Source organism: Chrysemys picta, chromosome 5, assembly GCF_011386835.1.
Source record: "Chrysemys picta bellii isolate R12L10 chromosome 5, ASM1138683v2, whole genome shotgun sequence".
In the NCBI taxonomy this organism is placed as follows: Eukaryota; Metazoa; Chordata; order Testudines; family Emydidae; genus Chrysemys; species Chrysemys picta.
In genome coordinates, this window is record NC_088795.1 from 25,338,568 (window position 1) to 25,358,230 (window position 19,663).

At 41.7% G+C, this 19,663-nt stretch overlaps 2 protein-coding genes across 8 annotated transcripts in view; one reads left to right on the plus strand and one right to left on the minus strand.

Annotated features, from left to right (window-relative positions):
* Positions 1–19,663, plus strand: part of SPARCL1 (SPARC like 1) — a 208,496-nt gene that overhangs the window by 77,272 nt on the left and 111,561 nt on the right. For all 7 annotated transcript variants that reach the window (XM_065596120.1, XM_065596127.1, XM_065596124.1 and 4 more), the window contains exons 2-3: positions 9,783–10,037; positions 13,455–13,580. The gene's annotated coding sequence lies outside the window, so the exon portion shown is untranslated. The remainder of the gene's footprint in view (positions 1–9,782; positions 10,038–13,454; positions 13,581–19,663) is intronic.
* On the minus strand, positions 4,222–18,433 carry IBSP (integrin binding sialoprotein). The gene is made up of 7 exons (XM_024103095.2): positions 18,294–18,433; positions 15,484–15,548; positions 15,301–15,351; positions 15,116–15,187; positions 11,674–11,724; positions 6,260–6,379; positions 4,222–5,199 (listed from the first exon to the last, which is right to left on the minus strand). Exons 2-7 carry the CDS (start codon positions 15,535–15,537, stop codon positions 4,564–4,566), a joined length of 984 nt encoding a protein of 327 aa, XP_023958863.2. The 5' UTR covers positions 15,538–15,548; positions 18,294–18,433; the 3' UTR covers positions 4,222–4,563.

Sequence of the window (19,663 nt, forward strand, 5' to 3'; positions counted from 1 at the left end):
ATGTGAAGTCAGGGTATGATATGGGTAACAATCAAAAAGTTTACAATGGTGTGAGCGCTGCAGAAGACAGATGATAGAATGCCAAAGAAAATAATGCAAATGCAACCAAGGTCAGTCGGACCTAGAGACAACCACCTACTAGATGGCAGGATATCGTATGTGGGGACATGACTTGACTTTAGTAATCTTATATCTTGACTTTAGTAAAGCTTTTGATACTGTCTCGCATGACCATCTCATTAACAAACTAGGGAAATGCAACCTAGATGGAGTTACTTATAAGGTGGGTGGGTGCAAAACTGGTGGGAAAACTGTTCCCAGAGAGTAGTTATCAGTGGTTCCAGTCATGCTGGACAGGCATAATGAGTGGGGTCCCACAGGGATCAGTTCTGGGTCCAGTTCTGTTCAATATCTTCATCAATGATTTAGATAATAGCATAGAGAGTACACATATAAAGTTTGTGGCTGATACCAAGCTGGGAGGGGTTGCAAGTGCTTCGGAGGATAGAATTAAAATTCAAAATGATCTGGAGAAATGGTCTGAAATAAATAGGATGAAATCCAATAAGGACAAATACAAAGTACTCCATTTAGGAAGAAACAATCAGTTGCACACATACAAAATGGGAAATGACTGCTTAGGAAGGAGTCCTGCGGAAAAGGATCTGGGGGTCATAGTGGACACAAGCTAAATATGAGTCAACGGTGTAAAACTGTTGTAAAAAAAGTAAACATCATTTTGGCATGTATTAGCAGGAGTGTTATAAGCAAGATACGAGAAGTAATTCTTCCTCTTTACTCCACGCTGATTAGGCCTCAACTGGAGTATTGTGTCCAGTTCTGGGCACCACATTTCAGGAAAGATGTGGACAAATTGGAGAAAGTCCAGAGAAGAGCAACAAAAATGATTAAATGTCTACAAAACATGACCCATGAGGGAAGATTGAAAAAATTAGGTTTGTTTAGTCTGGAGAAGAGAAGACTGAGGGGGGACATAACAATTTTCAAGTACATAAAAGGTTGTTACAAGGAGGAGGGATAAGAATTGTTCTTCTTAACCTCTGAGGATAGGACAAGAAGCAATGGGCTTAAATTGCAGCAAGGGAAGTTTAGGTTGGACATTAGGAAAAACTTCCTTACTGTCAGGGTGGTTAAGCTCTGGAATAAATTGCCTGGGGAGGTTGTGGACTCTCCATCATTGGAGATATTTAAGAGCAGGTTATACAAACTCCTGTAAGGGATGGTCTAGATAATACTTAGTCCTGCCATGAGTGCAGGGGTCTGAACTAGATGACCTCTCTCTTGAGGTCCCTTCCAGTCCTACGATTCTATGACCGAGTTGGGCTCAATGGAGGAACAAGCCATGGACAACAATGAATGGCAACATTGTAACTGCCCCCTATGCCTGAAAAGATGGTCTGGGATGAAGAGAGAGTTCATCCATATCTAATGGAAACTCAAAATAATGATCTCTCACCTTCCTATAGACTCTCTTTAATATAGACTCATAGACTTTAAGGTCAGAAGGACCATTATGATCATCTAGTCTGATCTGCACAACGCAGACCACAGAATCTCATCCACCCACTCCTGTAACAAATCCCTAACCTATGTCTGAGTTATTGAAGTCCTCAAATCATGGTTGAAAGACCTCAAGGTGCAGAGAATCCTCCAGCAAGTGACCCATGCCCCACGCTGCAGAGGAAGGCAAAAAACCTCCAGGGCCTCTGCCAGTCTGCCCTGGAGGAAAATTCCTTCCCAACCCCCAATATGGCGATCAGTTAAACCCTGAGCATGTGGGCAAGACTCACCAGCCAACATCCAGGAAAGAATTCTCTGTAGTAACTCAGATCCCACCCCATCTAACATCCCATCACAGGCCATTGGGCATATTTACCTGCTAATAATCAAAGATCAATTAATTGCCAAAATTAGGCTATCCCATCATACCATCTCCTCCATAAACTTATTAAGCTTAGTCTTGAAGCCAGATATGTCTTTTGCCCCCACTACTCCCCTTGGAAGGCTGTTCCAGAACTTCGCTCCTCGAATGGTTAGAAACCTTCATCTAATTTCAAGTCTAAACTTCCTAATGTCAAGTTTATATCCATTTGTTCTTGTGTCCACATTGGTACTAAGTGTATCACTCCTTACTTCCTTTTTCTTCTCTCCATTCACAGCTATGCATCTCACTTCCTTTCTCTGCATTTTCGTTGATTGTTTGTTGGATTGTATTGCAATAATACCTAGGACCCTGAGTCATGGATCAGGGCCCCATTGTGCTAGGCACTGTGCAAACACAGAATCAAAAGATGGTCTCTGCCCGAAGAGCTTACAGTGCAAATATAAGAAATAGAGACTGGGGAGCCCAAAGTAAAGATGAGACACTATTGGTCAGCAAGAAAAGCAGTGGTCACGGCACGGCAGCTGACTAACCACTGTCAACCACTGGGTTGCTTATGTTTGCCTCTCCCCTTCACTCACCCATTTGGAGTAATCCTAATCCTACCAGGTTTATTCACATCCTCCTGGGCTTTCCTGATTTTTCAAAACTGCAAAATTAAACAAAGAACTAGCCACTTGTGTGTGAATGACGTATCTGTGTGCAAAACTGCAGGAATTTCATGGAGGAATTGAGCGTGCAGTTGGGACACATGGTTTTTGAAAATCAGAACTGTGTCACAAAGGCCCATTGGTGGTTCTGTGTCAGCAACTCTTGTCAGGCCTGACATACTCATTACACTTCACACACTGGTCATTAATGTCACTGTGAAATGTTTGTAACAACTCAGTAGGTGAAATTATGGATATTCTCCAGTATAGTCTCCTGGAGACTGTACACAAGGGTGACAAAACAGGTTTCTTCTATAAAAAGGGGAAATAAAATGTGGTGGCAGATGCCCCATCCAGGAAAGAGGGCTCTGACCTGCTGCCTCCGAGTCAGCCAGTGGGTAACTCTCCTGCAGCTTTGTAAGGGAAGCGTGTGACCCTGGACACTCCTGTATTCACAGCCTATTCACTATTGTAATAATTTTTGTTCACAATATGCCTTGAAAGGTATCATCTGAAAACTAATAACTCACTGATCACTAAAGTTCTTGTGTGAGGTGCGTACAGCATGTGCATTAAGAGATATATGCTGGAATTATGACTCAAGTGTGTTTAAAGCAGGCATGTCAGGAGGTGTTGGTAAACAGGTTTGCCCTAGACAAAGGACTGTGTATTCGATTCTCTGACCAGCGTGGTGTTCGGACAAAGACAACGAAAGTCCATTTTCACATATTAGGCAAACAAAACCATCAGGCTAACAGGTGGGGGTACCGAGCGGGGCTGTAGACAGGCTTCTAGGCTCAGAGCTGCTGAACCAGGGCTGTCCAGCACAAAGGCACTTCAGGCTTGTAGGTTGGTTGTGAGCGTCCCTGGCTGGCAGCTACAGCAGCACAGTGTTGTAAAGCACCCATGTTGCAGGGCTGACTTTTGCTGGTCTGGATTGCACCCTGAACCTCGTAAGAAGGTCCTATGTGACTTAGCCAAAAGTCCTTTCTTTGCCTTAACCACAGTACCATCCTTATCACACCATAGAAACGGTCAGGACGCAGTTATGATTTTACAGCCAAACTCTTTTCTTTGCTACACTGGTATATAAATCTGGAGTAACTATTAAAGACAAGAGGGTTCTTCTGGATTTGCATCAGTGTAACATAAAGAAGAATTTAGCCCATTGTATGCTTACTGATATGGTATGGCCTTGATGTCTGATCATTTAACTTAGCAATGAAAGATAATGTAAGATTTTCCCTGACTCCAAATTGTACAGGTTCATCTCAGTTGCACTAGGTCAGTGCCATATCTTCTTAAAATGCCAGCAGGACAACTGTGAATCTGTCGATAAAGTATTCCCTAAAAGAGGGCCCTTCAATTAGTCTGAGGTTAGTCTAGAGAAGTTTTTCTATTTTTAATCAATCATTTCCTCTTGCCAGTGTGTTTTGTGTGCATTTTGGCATGGGGAGAGATAGGAATAAGTCAGTCTCCAAACCCAGCGAGGCACATCCTCAGCAGGTAAAAACCTATGTAGCTTCTTTGTCTCCAGTGCAGCGCTGCTGATTTACACCAGCTGAGCATTTGATCCCGTTAGTGGAAAACTAGCAAGTGACATGGTATTGGGCAGATCATTTAAAAGTCATTTCTTCTTCCTTACAACATGTTGGTCATTTTGGTTGCTTTAAAATTCATTTTGACTTTAATATAAACAATGGAGAGACACACTGCAAATATATAGTATACAACAAAACTCATTGGATCATTCCACCTGACACACAATATTCCTCAGCACCAGGATTAAAAATCTACAAACCCCAGGAGCGTATATAATGTCCAAAAGCATGTCTTTAACAAAGAACACATTTTAGTAGTTAGCAGTAATGCCCCTCATTAAAGATGGATCCTCCCCCTCCCCTTTTTTTACAGGCATCGTGTTACATTTTGCTGCACCTTCCTGAGAACGTTGAAAACAATTGCCATGCAGAGTATTAGCATTAACAATATCAATCATGGTCTTGCTGTTCATTGATTGTAATAGTAATCATGGCCATATACATCATACCCATGCCCCTTGTAGTAGCCATATTCATCCTCATATGTTCTGTAGCTGTCCCCTCGGGGATACCCGTTCTCCCTGCCATCGTTATAATCTGTTTGGCTTTCATAGCCATTTTCATAGCCCGTGGAGGTGGTTTCTCCATTTTCATAACCCCACAGATCCCCAGGGGTGGTGGTGTCATAAACGCCCTGATCCTCAGTAGGCGTGGTGTCATCTAGCCCTGAATCTGCCGGGGTGGTGATGACGATGGTCGTGGCTTCACTTCCATTCTCTTCCTCCTCCTCTTCAGCCTCTCCCTCGCCACCATTCCCATTCTCTGTGTCCGTACCATTGGTGCTCGTGCCATTGCCGCCATTGCCATTCTCTGTGTCCGTACCATTGGTGCTCGTGCCATTGCCGCCATTGCCATTCTCATCCACTTTTTCAGTTTCCTCCTCCTCTTCTTCATTTTCCTCCTCCTCGTTTTCATCGCTGTCTTCTTCGCCTTCAGAGCCTTCAGAGCCTTCACTCTTCCCGCCTTTTCCGGGAGCTTTGCCTCCCCCCACTTTTTTAGGGCTTTCGCCCATTTCAGCTTTCTCGGGACCTTGGCTGTCTTGCTCCTGTGTCACATACGGCAAAAGAGTTCAAATTTACAAAGGGATAAATAGACAAGGGAAAGACGCAGTCATTTGAAAACTTTTAACATGGGGCCAGACCCTTCAGGCGACGTGTGTCTTGCCCTAATGGACCACACATAGGTAGGAGGGAGGGAGGATTCCCTCTCAGCTTCTTGCATGGCCCATGTAAGGGGTGGTCACAGTTGCAACTCAGTCACTTGGGAGTGGGGGTGGTGCAAGGACTGCATTCCAAAAGCTTCCCCCACTCTAGGGGAAAATGGCTGGGAAGTAAGCAGAGGTATGGCTCTCTACTCACACCCACCCACAGTGGCTAGTAAGCTGGCTGGCCCACTGGGCAGCAATATGATAGAGCTTTCAAAATGGGAAAGACAAAATTACTCCCAGTGCAATTAGGAACATGCAAAAGGCATTGTGCCCATCTGAAAGGCACATGTGGACTCCACTGACTTACACTAGCTGAGGAGCTGGTAATACGTGGTTGCAGACAGAGACTCCTTTCAGGATGTTTACCTCCTAGCAGATATAGCTAGGCATATCATCCACTGGCTCCTAAGCCCATACCAAAAGGCTGAATGTGCTCCAGACTAAGAACCATTGAATACAGACTATATTTTATAGCACTGGTATTTCCCCCTGCTTTTTGGGAACAGAAAGACATTAAGGCACAGTAAAGCCTGCCTTCAAATTGTAAGCTGTCACCATATATGTGTTTTGTACGGTGCCTACCATAGTGAGGGCCCTTACCTGGTCTAGGCCTGTAGGAGCTCTTGAAAACTACTACTAATGGTTATGACACAAATTGGGGTTTAACAATGGGAACGGTCTAATAAAGAAGGAGCTGAACTGTATTTAGTGGGCCTGTTCTCCAGCGTAAATCAGGAGTCCATTGAGTTACACCGGTGTAAAATGGGTGAGCAGAGAATCAAGCTCAATGTATTTTGGGATTCCTTGGGCCAGTCTATTGAGGTTGGAGTGGGGGGGGACAGCCTTTTGTACTGGCTTCATTGTATTTATAAGCTTACTGGAGGGTTGCAAATATTACCTTCTTAGGGATTTTGGTTTCTCCTGTACCAAGGTCTTTCTTGCCTACAGCAGTGGGAGCCTCTGTAGTAGATTCTTCACCTTCATTCTCTCCATTGTTTCCTTCGTTTGACTGCTCCTGCTGAGATATTACATGACACTGGTCACAGAGGCTGTTTTAGTTTCGACAGAGAGATAAAAATAATCTCATCACATGAGCAGTAAACATTTCAATTGAGGGAATTGTTTTTCCCTTCTACCCTTGCTCTGTCTGCCTTAAATACTGAAGGAAAGCACTCTTTCTTAGGAGCTTGCGATGCCAATCCTTGCAGGGAAAACAGAGAATCCTGAATTTGTGTCTTGGCTGTGGAGTTCAAGAACAAATAATTTTAGAGCTCTGTTTTCAAAAGCAGCCTCGAACTTGAGTGTGCACAGTCATCTGCAAATCTAAACAAACAGCCTGCACAAAAATCCCATTATCTGCAGGAGGAAATGATTGTGTGAACAAAATTACAAGCACAAAATTTAGTAATGAGGTGTAGAGGATGCTTTAATAATTTCACCTTAACGGGCACATTTTTTCTAGAAGACGCCGGAGTTGGTGTGTTCAGCTACCAGGATTATTTATCTACATTAGTATTATGCACATATAATGCACAAGTGGCCATTTAGTAGTCACAGCTGTATGTGAAATTTTGTATCTCTATGCATAGTGCTGGAACTAGGGGTGCTGGGGGTGCTGTCACACCCTCTGGCTTGAAGTGGTTTCCATCATATACGGGGTTTACAGTTTGGTTCAATGGCTCTCAGCACCCCCGCCATAAAAATTGATCCAGCACCCCTGTCTCTATGGTAAAATGTAAGCCCTATGGCTAAACTGTTAAATCTGCATGTATGCAGTTAGTTGCATGTGCTAAAAAGCACATGCACTTGCAACCCCATGTACAAGCAGTTACAGCTGTAGTGCATGTAGTAATTGTAATTACATAATGAGCAGTTCAAGTAAGACTCTGGGTTTGTGTGAATTTAAATATGCTACTTGAACAATGGACAATTGGGACCACTTGTGGTTTTGTATTTCTAGAGCTGAGATTTTTCCAACTTTTTTCACAGATGTAGATGTAGACCACATCTTAATATAGCGATCCTCTAACTGACCACCAAAATCCCATTCACGATCACACAACATCCCAAAGAACTGTTAACTCTGCTCAGAAAATGGGGACTACTTTGGGTTTTGTATTTTCCCAGGAATTTTTGTTTTGAGACTTCAGTGAAAACCAAAACTAGTCCCATCCTTCCTTTGTAATTACACATCAGTGACTGAAGCTGAATGTTTTTGTTTTTGTTTCTTGTTTAACAAACTATATCATTTCAAAGAACCAAATCAAGCTTTGAAGTAGGGATGGGTGAACTTGTTTTGCCTAACTTCAAATGCACTCAAACATAGTGGGGTTGAAAGTTTTGATTTGAACTCAGACATTAATGAGTTTGCTTTTTGCTTTGGAGTATCTCTGGAAAGGTGAGCAGATGAAAAAAACACCATTGAAGAAATAAAGTGCAAAGTGGATCAGATTGTTGGGAAGATTGAAAAAATATAGAGACACAATGACAAAACAGCAGAGAGGGAAGAGTGAAAAGTTGTAATGAAAAAATAAAAATGATATAGGGGGCCCTGCTTCTGCCAGACTGACTTTTGAGGTTTGTTTTCTATCTCTAACACATTACAATAAAACAGCTGTGCATCGATCTATTCTGGCTACCAAGAGGGCTGTGGAGGAAAAAAATATTAAAGGTCTGGTGATGGATCCTGTCCTTGGGGTGGAAGTGAAGTCCCTGGCTTCCGTGGGAAGTGGATTGAAGAGCTGAGTATATAGTGTTAGTGCTCAGTTGAATGGGAGGGCCATTGGACTTCTGAGGCTACTGATGGCTAGCTTCACCTGTTCTGAAGGCTGAGACTGGGGAAGAGAGAAACCTATTTCTTAAATCATAGATAGATACATGGTGCTTGTGTTGGTTCTTTTAGTTAGGGTGACCAGCCAGCAAGTATGAAAAATCAGGACAGGGGGTGGGGGTTAACAGGAACCTATATTACACAAAGCCCCAAATATCAGGACTGTCCCTATAAAATTGGGACATCTGGTCACCCTACTTTTAGTAATTCCTCTTGTTCCTCTGGCAAGCCTGGCTCAATTTTTCTTTCTGATTTTTGCACACAGCCAATTATAGTGTTAGAATCTGTAAGAATTTCAGAGATTTCCCCCCTATCTTCTGCAGACTGCCTTGTTTATATGACCAGTAGTACAATACTAAAGAGAGGAACAGTCTAATGTGATCACCTTCAACACACACTGCTCAGTATCTAAAGAGGAATCAAGGAAGGTGAACCTCAAATCTTGGGTTAATTTAGTGCCAGTTAAAACTTAAGTTATTTTCCACTCTGTTGAAAGAGCCACCAAATTGCATGGTGTGGTTGTCTGTGTGGATAGGAATCAGAGGTTGTCATGGGCCCAATAAAATAATTATTGTAGTTATGCTATTTATATAGCCATTGCTGAGGTTCTGCCTTTTCATTATAAATTATCTTTCTCTCCACTGCCTTTAAGGCTAAAGCATGCCACAGAATTGTCTTAGCCTGGAAACCACTTTTCAAAAAACAATAGAGAATAAAGTCAATGTTTCTTCAAGCCACTTTGGTTCACTTCAGAAATGACAATCTGAGACCTCAAGTCATGTAAACAAAATTCATAAGGAGATTTAAGAATTATAAGTAAAAGCACTTTAAAGGAGAAGTTAGAGGGTTATTTTTTGTTGTTGTTTTTTTAAACCGGCCAGGACCTGGTTTTATGCTTTCAGTGCTCTGGGTTTCTCCTGCCAGAGTTTTTTATATCACCAACACCTAAACAGTTTCAGCATGCAGATTCTGCCTCTGCTCCAGGTTGTCTGCATGTCATCAACACTTCCCAAAGGAAAGGCAGAAACTTGACTCTAGTCTTGGCAGGTAGATAATAGAGGAATTGTTTTTATATGACAGTATTATGCCTACAGATGAATACAGACACAATATACATGGTAATGCCCTGCCTTTTAAAATGTGGCCTTTATTTTTGTGGATACCATTTTTATCCTTGTGAATAACTGTAAACTCAAAGTTAGAGATTAAATGCTCACCTACCTGATGGCAACTGCAATGCACCCATAATTAATATTGTACCCACCGGAACAGAGACCATGTTGAAGCCCTTTCCAGATAAGACCCATCTCTAAATATAGGCTTACATTTTCAATACAGACTAATGGTTCTAGGTGTCTCAGTTTGTGGGTGTTCAACTTGAGAGACTTTCAAGGGGTAGGTGTTCAGCATGTTCTGAAAATCAGGCCCCTTTAAAGCCTCTCATGTTAGACACCCAAAAAATCACTCCTCACTTTGGAAAATCTTAGCTGTGCTAATCTATAAATGTTTACGCTATTTGCACTCCTCCACAAGGGGCATGTTTGGGGACATATTTTGAAATGTATTTTCCTTTTTTCTCTCAAACGGATAGGGCAATTTATTCGCCATCACAGTTCCAGTTTCGTCTTCTCTGCCAACAAAAATACCATTTGGGAAATAAATTTCAAATGAGTTACTCTGTTTAGAATCCTGGTTTGCTGACTATGAGCATGAATTAATAGAAACAGAGCAAAGAAGGTACACCTTGCTCCGCATGAAAGCCCCACAGGACTGAGGAATGGACTCATACTCAACAAGTCAGGATATCTGGTTAGCTGGGCCACACCTACTAATACATGCTATGGAGGTGAGTGGGGGGTAAGGTCCACTGTTTGTTCTCCTGCTTGTGAGGTTTCAATCCTGTAGATTTATGCTTTGTATGGAAACACTGGTGCCCTGTCTTGCTCACGCTTCCCCCATTTCTCCTGTGCTGAGCTGCAGAGATCTCCGCAGCACATAGGTTGCAGAATCTCTATGCACAAGTCTCTCAGATAATTATTGTCTCCCGTGAACCTGACATATAGACTTTTCAGCTGCCTTTGGGTATTATGCATCCATGTAGCAGGCTCCAGGATTTAACCCTAAGTATTTGCAAATAAAATTGCATGATTATTTTCAGTATGTAGATTTAGGGGTGTAATATATTCCTTTCCTTGGATACCTGTATAATTAACACCAATAGTTGTTGTATAAATGTGTGGAAAGCCAGGTAAGCACAATATATATAATGGCATCTTTGTAACCCATAACAGTCATTCAGGCCAAAAATTCGGTGTTATAAATACAGTAGTCTCTAAGCACACATTGACCCAAGAGACCATAATGGTAGCAAAGAAGCTATTACTGCCAGGTCAAAATATGCATTTCCAAAAATAGTATTACAGCAAAATACATATTTACGCAAGAGATTATATCAGTTTTGAAGAAGCCAACACAATCTAGAAGCTAAATAGTAATAGGAGAGGATGCTTAACTCCTAGCACTGCAAATACACCCCATGGTTATGTGATGGAAGTACTCTCTGTAGTCAGTGTTCCCTTTTCTGAGTTGATGGGCTTGTTTTATGAGTTAACCCTGGGGCCACTCTTGTTTCAGGGTCACTTTATTCCCTTAAGGATTAGGTTGCAGAATTCTGTGGTGTGCCAACAAGGAGAACAACTTCTGTGTTGGTAAAATAAGGACTGGTGAATCACCAAACCCAAGAACAGTGCAGAAGATTGCATGCGGCTATACATAATGTCTCACACAAACACATACAGCCAAAAGAACTGGACGTACGGCCAGATCCTCAGTTAGTGTGAATCAACAACGTTACATTACTGTCAATGGAGATTTGCAGAGATTTGCAGATTTCCATCAGCTCAGGATCTGGCCCACAGACTCTCTAAGGAAAGAACAGTTTAGTTCCATAATTCTCCACAGTCTTTGCTTTGCAATTATCCTGATCTAAATGAAGTAAACCTAGTTCTATGGTCTAATCGTTAAGCAGGACTTTCCAGTGCTAGTGCCTCAGTTTACCCATCTGTAAAAAAAGCTAGTAACAATACTTACCTGTCTCACAATGTTGTTTATAAAGTGCTGTTTTAAAGAGGTTCTTAGATGAAGGGCACTGTCGAAGTGCTGAACATTATTAGCATTTCATCTTCTTAGGCCTGAAGCAGGTCTGTTTCTGTAATTTTATCAAGCCCTGCCCATTTCTAAACCTTTGGAACCAGAAAGCCTGGACTGTGTCTCAAAGATTAGTCCCCCGTTAAAAAAAAAAAAAAAAAAGATGACTCAGGGCTTAAAAAACATAGCAGCAGTCCAGAATGGAAACCTGTGGGTAGTTAGCAATCCTGACCATTATCATTCGCAGAGTCCAGACTATGAACAAATCCCCATTTTTGGTTTGATTTTTTTGTGCTACTTGGTTTGTTTTGATAATGGCCACGCAAGTTACGTACCCCTTCTTCTTCCTCCTCCTCCGAGCTGTCTTCTTCTTCTGAGTCACTGCTCTAAACAGAGGGAAAATTGTGAGTATTTCCTTTCCTGTGCTTGCAGAAAAGGGGGGTGGGGCAGGGGAAAAAGTGTGTGTGTGTGTGTGTGTGTGTGTGAGGATTGCATATAAAGCACTGAAAAGATTTTACATGAATAATTGATCTACAAGGTTAGCCAGATAGTTAAAGGATTCTGGAGACCTTATGATGGTGAACATGAAACTTGAGATGCAGAGAGTGGTGGAGAGTCAGGTGGAGAAGGATTTGTAATGTCAATGAAACCTTAGGAGGTGTGTGTGTATACCACAGTTATACTGATGTTTCCACCAGCTTCTCAGGGGAGCATGTTGTACCAAAAATGGCTGATGTGGATAATACCTTTCATTCCAAAGCACCGATTATATGCATGCACCCTACTGAACGAGAGTGACCTTCAGGGGGGAGCACAGCTGCCAGCCAGCACACCACTGCTGCACAATGATTCTGTGCAGTGATAAGCCCCGAGCCTTTCAAAAGGCATCAATAGGTCCTTCAAAGTCCACACGCAGTAGACAGATTTTTAGTCTTGTCTGAAAATTTTGTGGGACTCAGATTATGTACATTGAGGATGGAGAGCAGGATCAAACTGGCTAGAGCTGATTGAATCTGTCCTCCTGGGAGACTAAACATTTCAAAAGTGGTGTGTAGCCCACTAAGCCATCCCACTCGCTGGACTGAAAAGCTTCATTGCTGCTCTGTGTGCTTCACCTCTCATTTTCATTGTAAATCTGCTTCTGTCTACAGAAAATCTTCTGCCAAATATCTTGCCTCTCCAACAACTTATCCTCTGTTATATACCATCAGACTCTCCCAGTAACCACAGAGCTTCATGGAAAACACTAGAGGCCTTGGACAATAAGCTATAGGGGGACAGAATCTTCCCTTTCCCTTGCCACCATTCAGTGCTACGCTGTGCTTTTCCACCCTGGTTCACCCAGTTACTTACACAGCACTTAACACTTTCAAAGCGCTGCTCAGCCATTACATTGATTTATGACATTTGTTACTAGACAGGCAGAAAGGGTACCAGAATCTGGCCTTAACTAATTTAGACTCGCAGCCCTCCATGAGATAGGTATGTAAACATCAATTTCTGGATAGAACGGATGTGCTTTGAAATAGATGTGGTTTCATATCATTCAATTTTTCACCCCGGGTGTAAGTAATGTTTTGACTAGATACCTTAAGAATTCTTATAAAGGCAGCAAACATTTCTACTAATATTATCTGGGAACCAAAGCATTAGCTTTCCATAAGGGGCTTTATTGTGACTATTATTTCTGGAGGTGGGGAGAGGAAAGGTGTAGGGAAATCCAGGAAGCCCACAAGCATTTTTGGCCTTGGAGCTTGTATCTTCTGTCCGTTGACATTTGTGTTCTGCATAATTAGGGACGAGATAAGGATGGGTTCACAGGAGTGTCCTCTGACGTTGTGAGTGTGAGATAGAGATGGGCCCACACAAAAATATATTTGTACCAGAGGGACACGCCAAACCACTGTGCTGCTGGGGCATCATTTCCAGAAGCAAGACAATTTTTAGCTTCAGAGGAAATCAATGCCTCTGCATTGAACTCCATGCCAGTCAAAAGAGACAGATTTATTGAGTTCATGAAAAATAATTTCAAACTGCTGGGGGTTTTTTTTGTTTTGTTTTTAAAAAGCTTATAGTAAATTCTGCTATTTTTCCTATTTTCTCCTATTTTTTTCAGTTATTAGCAAAATTACTTCTTCCAGTGGAGTCTCCTTTCTGTGTGATGCATTATGCAATTACATATCCTGCTTTCCTGTAACCCTGAGCCATGCCAGTCTGTGCCATTTCCAGAGGCCATACTGAGGTAAATGATGTCATATTCTCGGCAGTACCGCCAGGCAGGATGCAGTCCATACGGCAATACTGGCCACAGTTCTGGACAGGTCTGGGAATTAAGTGGCCTTTGTTTACTGCTTTAAAATGAGTGTAATTATTTTATCTTCTATAACAGTGAGTCTCTTTTAAATAACATGTTTTGTGTCAGTGCCCCTGTGAGTCACACCAAATGTCTTTGGAACATGAGCCTCGTGGGCAAGATGTTCAAAAGATCCCAACTTATTGGGGTGCTGAGCTCTTCTTTGTAAATCTAGTCAAAAGTGTTACAATGGGGGCAGCTGGGTGCCAGGCCCTTTTCATGACTGCCCTCCACCTCCTTTCCACTGGCTCTGACAGCATAAAAGGCAGTAAAGATACTGTGGAGAATTCCTGGGGAATTCACTGGCTCTCCTCTGTTACCCGCAGCACCCCCCAGTTCTGGGGTCACGTTGGGGGATGTTCCCAGAGAGAAAGAGGTGTGCCTGGGGCATTCCCACATCTGACTATTGCTGAATGTCAGCCAACCCCATAGTCAACTGTGCATAAGCAGGGCCAGCCTGAGGGGTGTAGGCTCTGGATGGCAACTTCCAGGGGCACCACATTGCTCGTCTCTCTTTTTGTTCCTGTTGCTGCTGCTGCTTGGCTGGTTGACCCAGCCATTTGGGGGGGGGGGTGTTTTGTTTTTTGTTTTAAACTCGGCCACTTGGGGGGTGCCAAAATATTTTTTTGCTCTGGCAGCAGAACACCAAAGGCTGGACCTGGTCATAAATTAGCGTGGCTGAAAAAATGGATATAATGAGCCCGATTCTCCTTTCACTTACTCCAGACTTACACTAGTATAAATTTGCTGACTTCAGTGGAGTTAATCCTAATTTACACCACTACAAATGGATCAGAATCAGGCCCAGTATATGTACACCACCCAGAAGGCCAGATCATCAGCAGTTGTGCATTGCTGTAGCTCCATGGAGCTACAATATTTAAACCAGCTGAGAATCTGCCGCCCACCCCACCCCCCATAGGACCCACATTTGTGCCAGTTCCGCTTTTGGAGGTTTCTGTCTAAATTAGCATCCCTAACTGTCTTTGGAACATCCTGGGCCAAATTCAGTCCTGGTGCAAATGAGTTTAACTCCACTGCTTTCAGGTCATGTAGACGGAATTATTCCTGCTTATGCCAAAACTGAGTTCAAATATATGTGAATTGTTCTAAATAAACCTCTACCCCTATATAACGCTGTCCTCGGGAGCCAAAAAAGCTTACCGTGTTATAGGTAAAACCGCATTATATCGAACTTGCTTTGATCCGCTGGAGTGCTCAGCCCCTCCCCCCCGAGCACTGTTTTACCGCGTTATATCCGAATTCATGTTATATCTGGGTAGAGGTGTAACTTTAAATTATCTGATATTGGCAATCATTTTTATCCAATAGGTATTTAATTGTGTTAAGTGTATGGATCATAATGCAACTGGCAATGATTATAACTGTTAAGGAGCCAACTCCTTTTAAAAAGCTGCATTTACCTGAAATCTTCTCTGTGGTGGATAGGCATAGGCATATCTGTAAAAATAATATCGATGTCTGTTCTTGAAAACCTAGCGAAAAAGTAAAAAAACGAAATCAATTTTGGTTTCAGGTATTGGAGCTTAAGAAACAAGTGAGCGTAATTGTAATACAGCAAAATAATCCAACAAGGCTGATATCATACCGCATTTTCTTCCGAGTCATCTGATTTTGCTCTTCTGTAGAAGCTTTTTGCCTGTTGGAAAAGGTTATGTTAATGAATGGTTCTCCTACTTAAAAACAGCAGCAAGGCAAAGTCACTGGCAAGTGGTATTCTAGTGCCTCATCAATGATCTAGAAGAGTTAGTCAGTTGTTGAAGTCACTTACTGAGAAAGCACAGGCTATTCCCAAAAGGCAGATAAAGATAAGTGCAGTCCTCATTGTTGTATTTTCTGGAAGTAACAAGAACGGTAATGTTAGTATATTTATTTCACATTTATGAAACATCAGCACAGCAAGGGAGCTCCTGGGCTAATGACTTATGCAATATTTTCATCCAGAAATACCCCAGTGACATTTAGACAGACAGACACGTTTGCGCGTGCACACGCACACACACACACAAATATATCTGTATGGAGATAGACAAACATAGGGGAATCGCTTCTCCCATCACTGAAATACAGTACTGCCATTTCTGGGGTTGACTATGTCTCTTAGGGTATGTCTACACTGCAGCTGTAGCTGTACCTCCCAGCCTAGGTAGACAGATTCCCACTAATACTGCTTGAGCTAGTGTGCCAAAAAGAGCAACATGGAACTAGTGCACAGGCATTGGAATGGGCAAGCATCTGAGCTTGAGTTGGGAGGGCATGGACTCAGGCGGCTAGCCCAAGCTGCTGTCCATGCTACAATATCCACGCTGCTATTTTTAGTACGCCAGCTAGAGCAGAGCTAGTACAAATCTGTCTACATAGGCTGGGAGGCACCATTCCAGCTGCTGAGTAAATATGCCCCTAGAGCCTGGGTACTTCATTGCAGTTAAATTATCTGATGAATGTAGCCTTCTTTCTTTGTTGATTGATCATTCATTAACAAATCTTGATCGATGAATGTAGTTGCCCTTTGCAAGTACTCACCAAATAGTTTGTGAACAATGTTTAATCTTTGTGAACTAATCCTTTTTTTCTTTGTGAACTAATCCTTTGTTTGCATTGCATGACTGAGCTTCTAAATCACATGGCAATGTTTCTGCTCCCTCATTGGACAACTTGCTTTTTAAAACAGGAGACTAGTGAGTGATGAATAGTGAGCAATTACAGTGAATAATGTACATCTAGTTTGAGTTCTTGGCCAAATAATCCTTCATATAAGAATTCACAAAACCTCTGGGAATTGCACTCATTTTCACAAATAAACTGGCAGTTGTCTGTATCCTCGTGAATAATTCATAGGGTGACATTATGCAGAGCAAGCTTGTCACATTAATTCATGAAAATATTAATGAGTCACTTTCTGTATTATTCAACACATTAGTCAACAGAACACAGTAACACTAAGTAACACTTTAGTGCAGGAAGTCAAGAATGTTGAAATTCCAGGAGGAAATATTTAGATTGGTGGCATGTAATTACCCACTCAGGAATTTGGCCAGTTTCTTAGGGTTAATTTCTCCATCCTTCTGAAAGGAAACTTTAATGATCTCAAGTAGATTTTTGTGTTTGAAGGAACTTCCTGTATCCCCATTTTCCTAACTTCAAGCTGGGGTTTCGCTATAGTAAGAATGCTAACGTCACCATGATCAGGGCTGCGAAACGTGGGTTTTCCTCATAGGTCTCCCTTCCAAGTAATCAGCTGCTCTAACCCTGGTAGTCAGCTGATTAGCAATGAGCATATAGGTCAGAATGTGGGCTTACATAATATTTATGTTTAGAGCACCTGATATTTGTATGATATTTAGACCCCTGAATCACCTGATCTGAATAATGGTCTATTGCACCTTTCCTCAAACTTGCTTGAGACCTCAGGACTTTGACAGGCTCTGGACATCACTCTCTTAACTTTTAGTTGTCTGCAGGGGAAAATAGTGGCCTGCTGTAGGGTTTCTGAGGAACAGCTGACTCCATTATCCACTGTCTTTGAGATAAGTGGCTAGCTGGTCTACTACCTCTTCAGTGCTGCCAGACCCATCCAATTATGTCTTGAAGTGAAGAAGTATCTTCTTCCTTGTTCTATAGAACAGGACCTGGAAACACATTTCTAGTTCTCATTCAATTTTCTCTTCAAGTCCCCTAAACATGGGACAGCTCTGAGAGCTGGTGGGAAATTGCCTTTTAGTGCTAAGGTGATTAGGAATCTTACCAGACTCCTACTCCTACCCACCCGCCTCCCAAGTAAAAGTAAATCAGAGAGATCTAAACACTAGGAAACAAAATTCAGACATTGTGCAAGTGGGTGAAACTGCACTGTAGTTCATGACATTTCAGAACTTGCAGTGGTCTGATTTTGGTTCTAATGTGGTTGTCGTGGTTCTTCACTGAATTACAGATTTCTCTTTGGAAGCGGTAATAAACACAGATTCTGAAAGCAAAAATATCCATAAATTGCACAACTGCTTATTTCATTAAGACACAGACATAAGGAGTCAGATATACATCAGTGTAGCCCTGTAGATTTATATCAACTGAGGATCTGGTCCCAAACTTGCAAATTACACCTGTCTGTAATATAACACCTACAAACTCTGCTTTTGGGATCATTTCTATATTTAAGTTTGCAACAAGATAAATTGTATTAATTTTTTTAAGCTGTGGGAAAATCTGTTACTTCCATTCTGCAAATTTTCCCCATGCTGTATTAAACCTAGGTCAGAAAAGAGTCAGGAAAAATTGTTTTCTTAGGTTCTTCAGTAGGGGTTTTGATTATATTTCACTTACGAAATTTTTATTTTTTCACATTTTCTGTCTCATATTGGAGTGGTTGACAAATTATAATTAGGTATGGCATAACTTAGTTACCTTTTCATTCAGCTTTATCACAACAATCATGCTGTAAATTCATACCTTCTTTACAAAGTATACAAAGCATAATTTTGCAATCCAGTTAGAAATAGAGAATCAACAGATTAGAAAAACAGATGGAAAAAGTTGGTCTCAATTTATACAACATATAAAGAAACTAAACATAAGAAATCTTACCGGTTTGCAGTCCTGAAGTACACAGGCTAGGTAAAAGAAGTCAGTGGACACAGATTTAATAGTTTTGCTTGCTCACTGTCATCCTACTGGAATATAAACTCTCTTTTTCCCTCCAGTAGCCAATCACCACCTTGCCTGTGTGATGTCAGTAAGTGGACTCTCACCATAAAACCCCCCAGTTTCAACATGTTTCTAGACACAGATTTAGTTTATAAACATAAAGCTCTGTTCTAGTGCCAAGAGGGTTGTATAGTTTCATTTAATTAAAGGTCTTGTGTAAGATGAAGGGTTTGGATGCTGAGATGTATAATAATGTTCTGGATATAAATTAAAACAAATATTGGGAATTCTGTTTTAAGGGCTTTTTCTCTTTCTTTTTTTGAAAATGTTATATACAAAAGAAGTGGACACACAACAGTCCTGATTCTCTTCTCACTTAACACCAGTATCAATCTGGTTTAAGGCTAGTGCGAGAGGACTATTAGGTCCATAGTGTCATTTGTGCTGGTATAGCTCATGAATATGAATTAAACACAGCATATATATTATATGAAGCCAGATGCTCACCGTAGGTCTGCTACTTTACACCTTTGGAGAACCTGGCCCATTTTACTGTTTTACAGAAAGAAAGGAAGAAAAATGTTACCATTAATAATCATTGGATACCATACAATGTACATAGAGTTTTTCAATTCAAAGAATCCCAAAGCACTTTACAAACTATACACACAGATCACTAGACCCACTACTGAAAAGCAGTCACTTCTCGGGTGAAACGTGGCAATTGTTTAATGGCGTACTGCAAAGCTAAACAATATGAAGAACATTGTGCAATTGAAAGTACAGGGGAAAAGCTAAATAGGTAGAATGTAGTTATTCAAATTAGAATTTGGTCAGGACACCAGAGTTAACAACCCTATTCTTGAAGAAATGCCTTCAGATCTATGACCACAAGTGGTCAGGACCTTAGTTTTATGGCTCATCTGAAAGATGCCACCTACTGCAGCGGTGTCCCTTAACACCATCCTAGGGCATTGGTTCATTACTGACTCAGAGAGTAAATGACCACTTACTGAATTACTAGCACCACTTCCAACAGCCCCTAAATGTTCGTTGGTGGTCTTCCATCAAAGCACTGTACAGGCTGGATTTTCACTCATGAAGCACTTCTCTGACCAAAGGCTAATCTTACAATAAACAGTAAGGAGCACTTAAGAGCTGACTGCCCTAACAGATGCTGATATCCCAATGTGGTGGTCACACTGTGTGGGTTGAGGTATCTGGAAAAGGGGTTACATTAATCGGTTTTAGTTCTAAGGCTTCAGTAGCACAATACGGAGGGCTGGATTCTATAATAGGCTGTGAGGAGC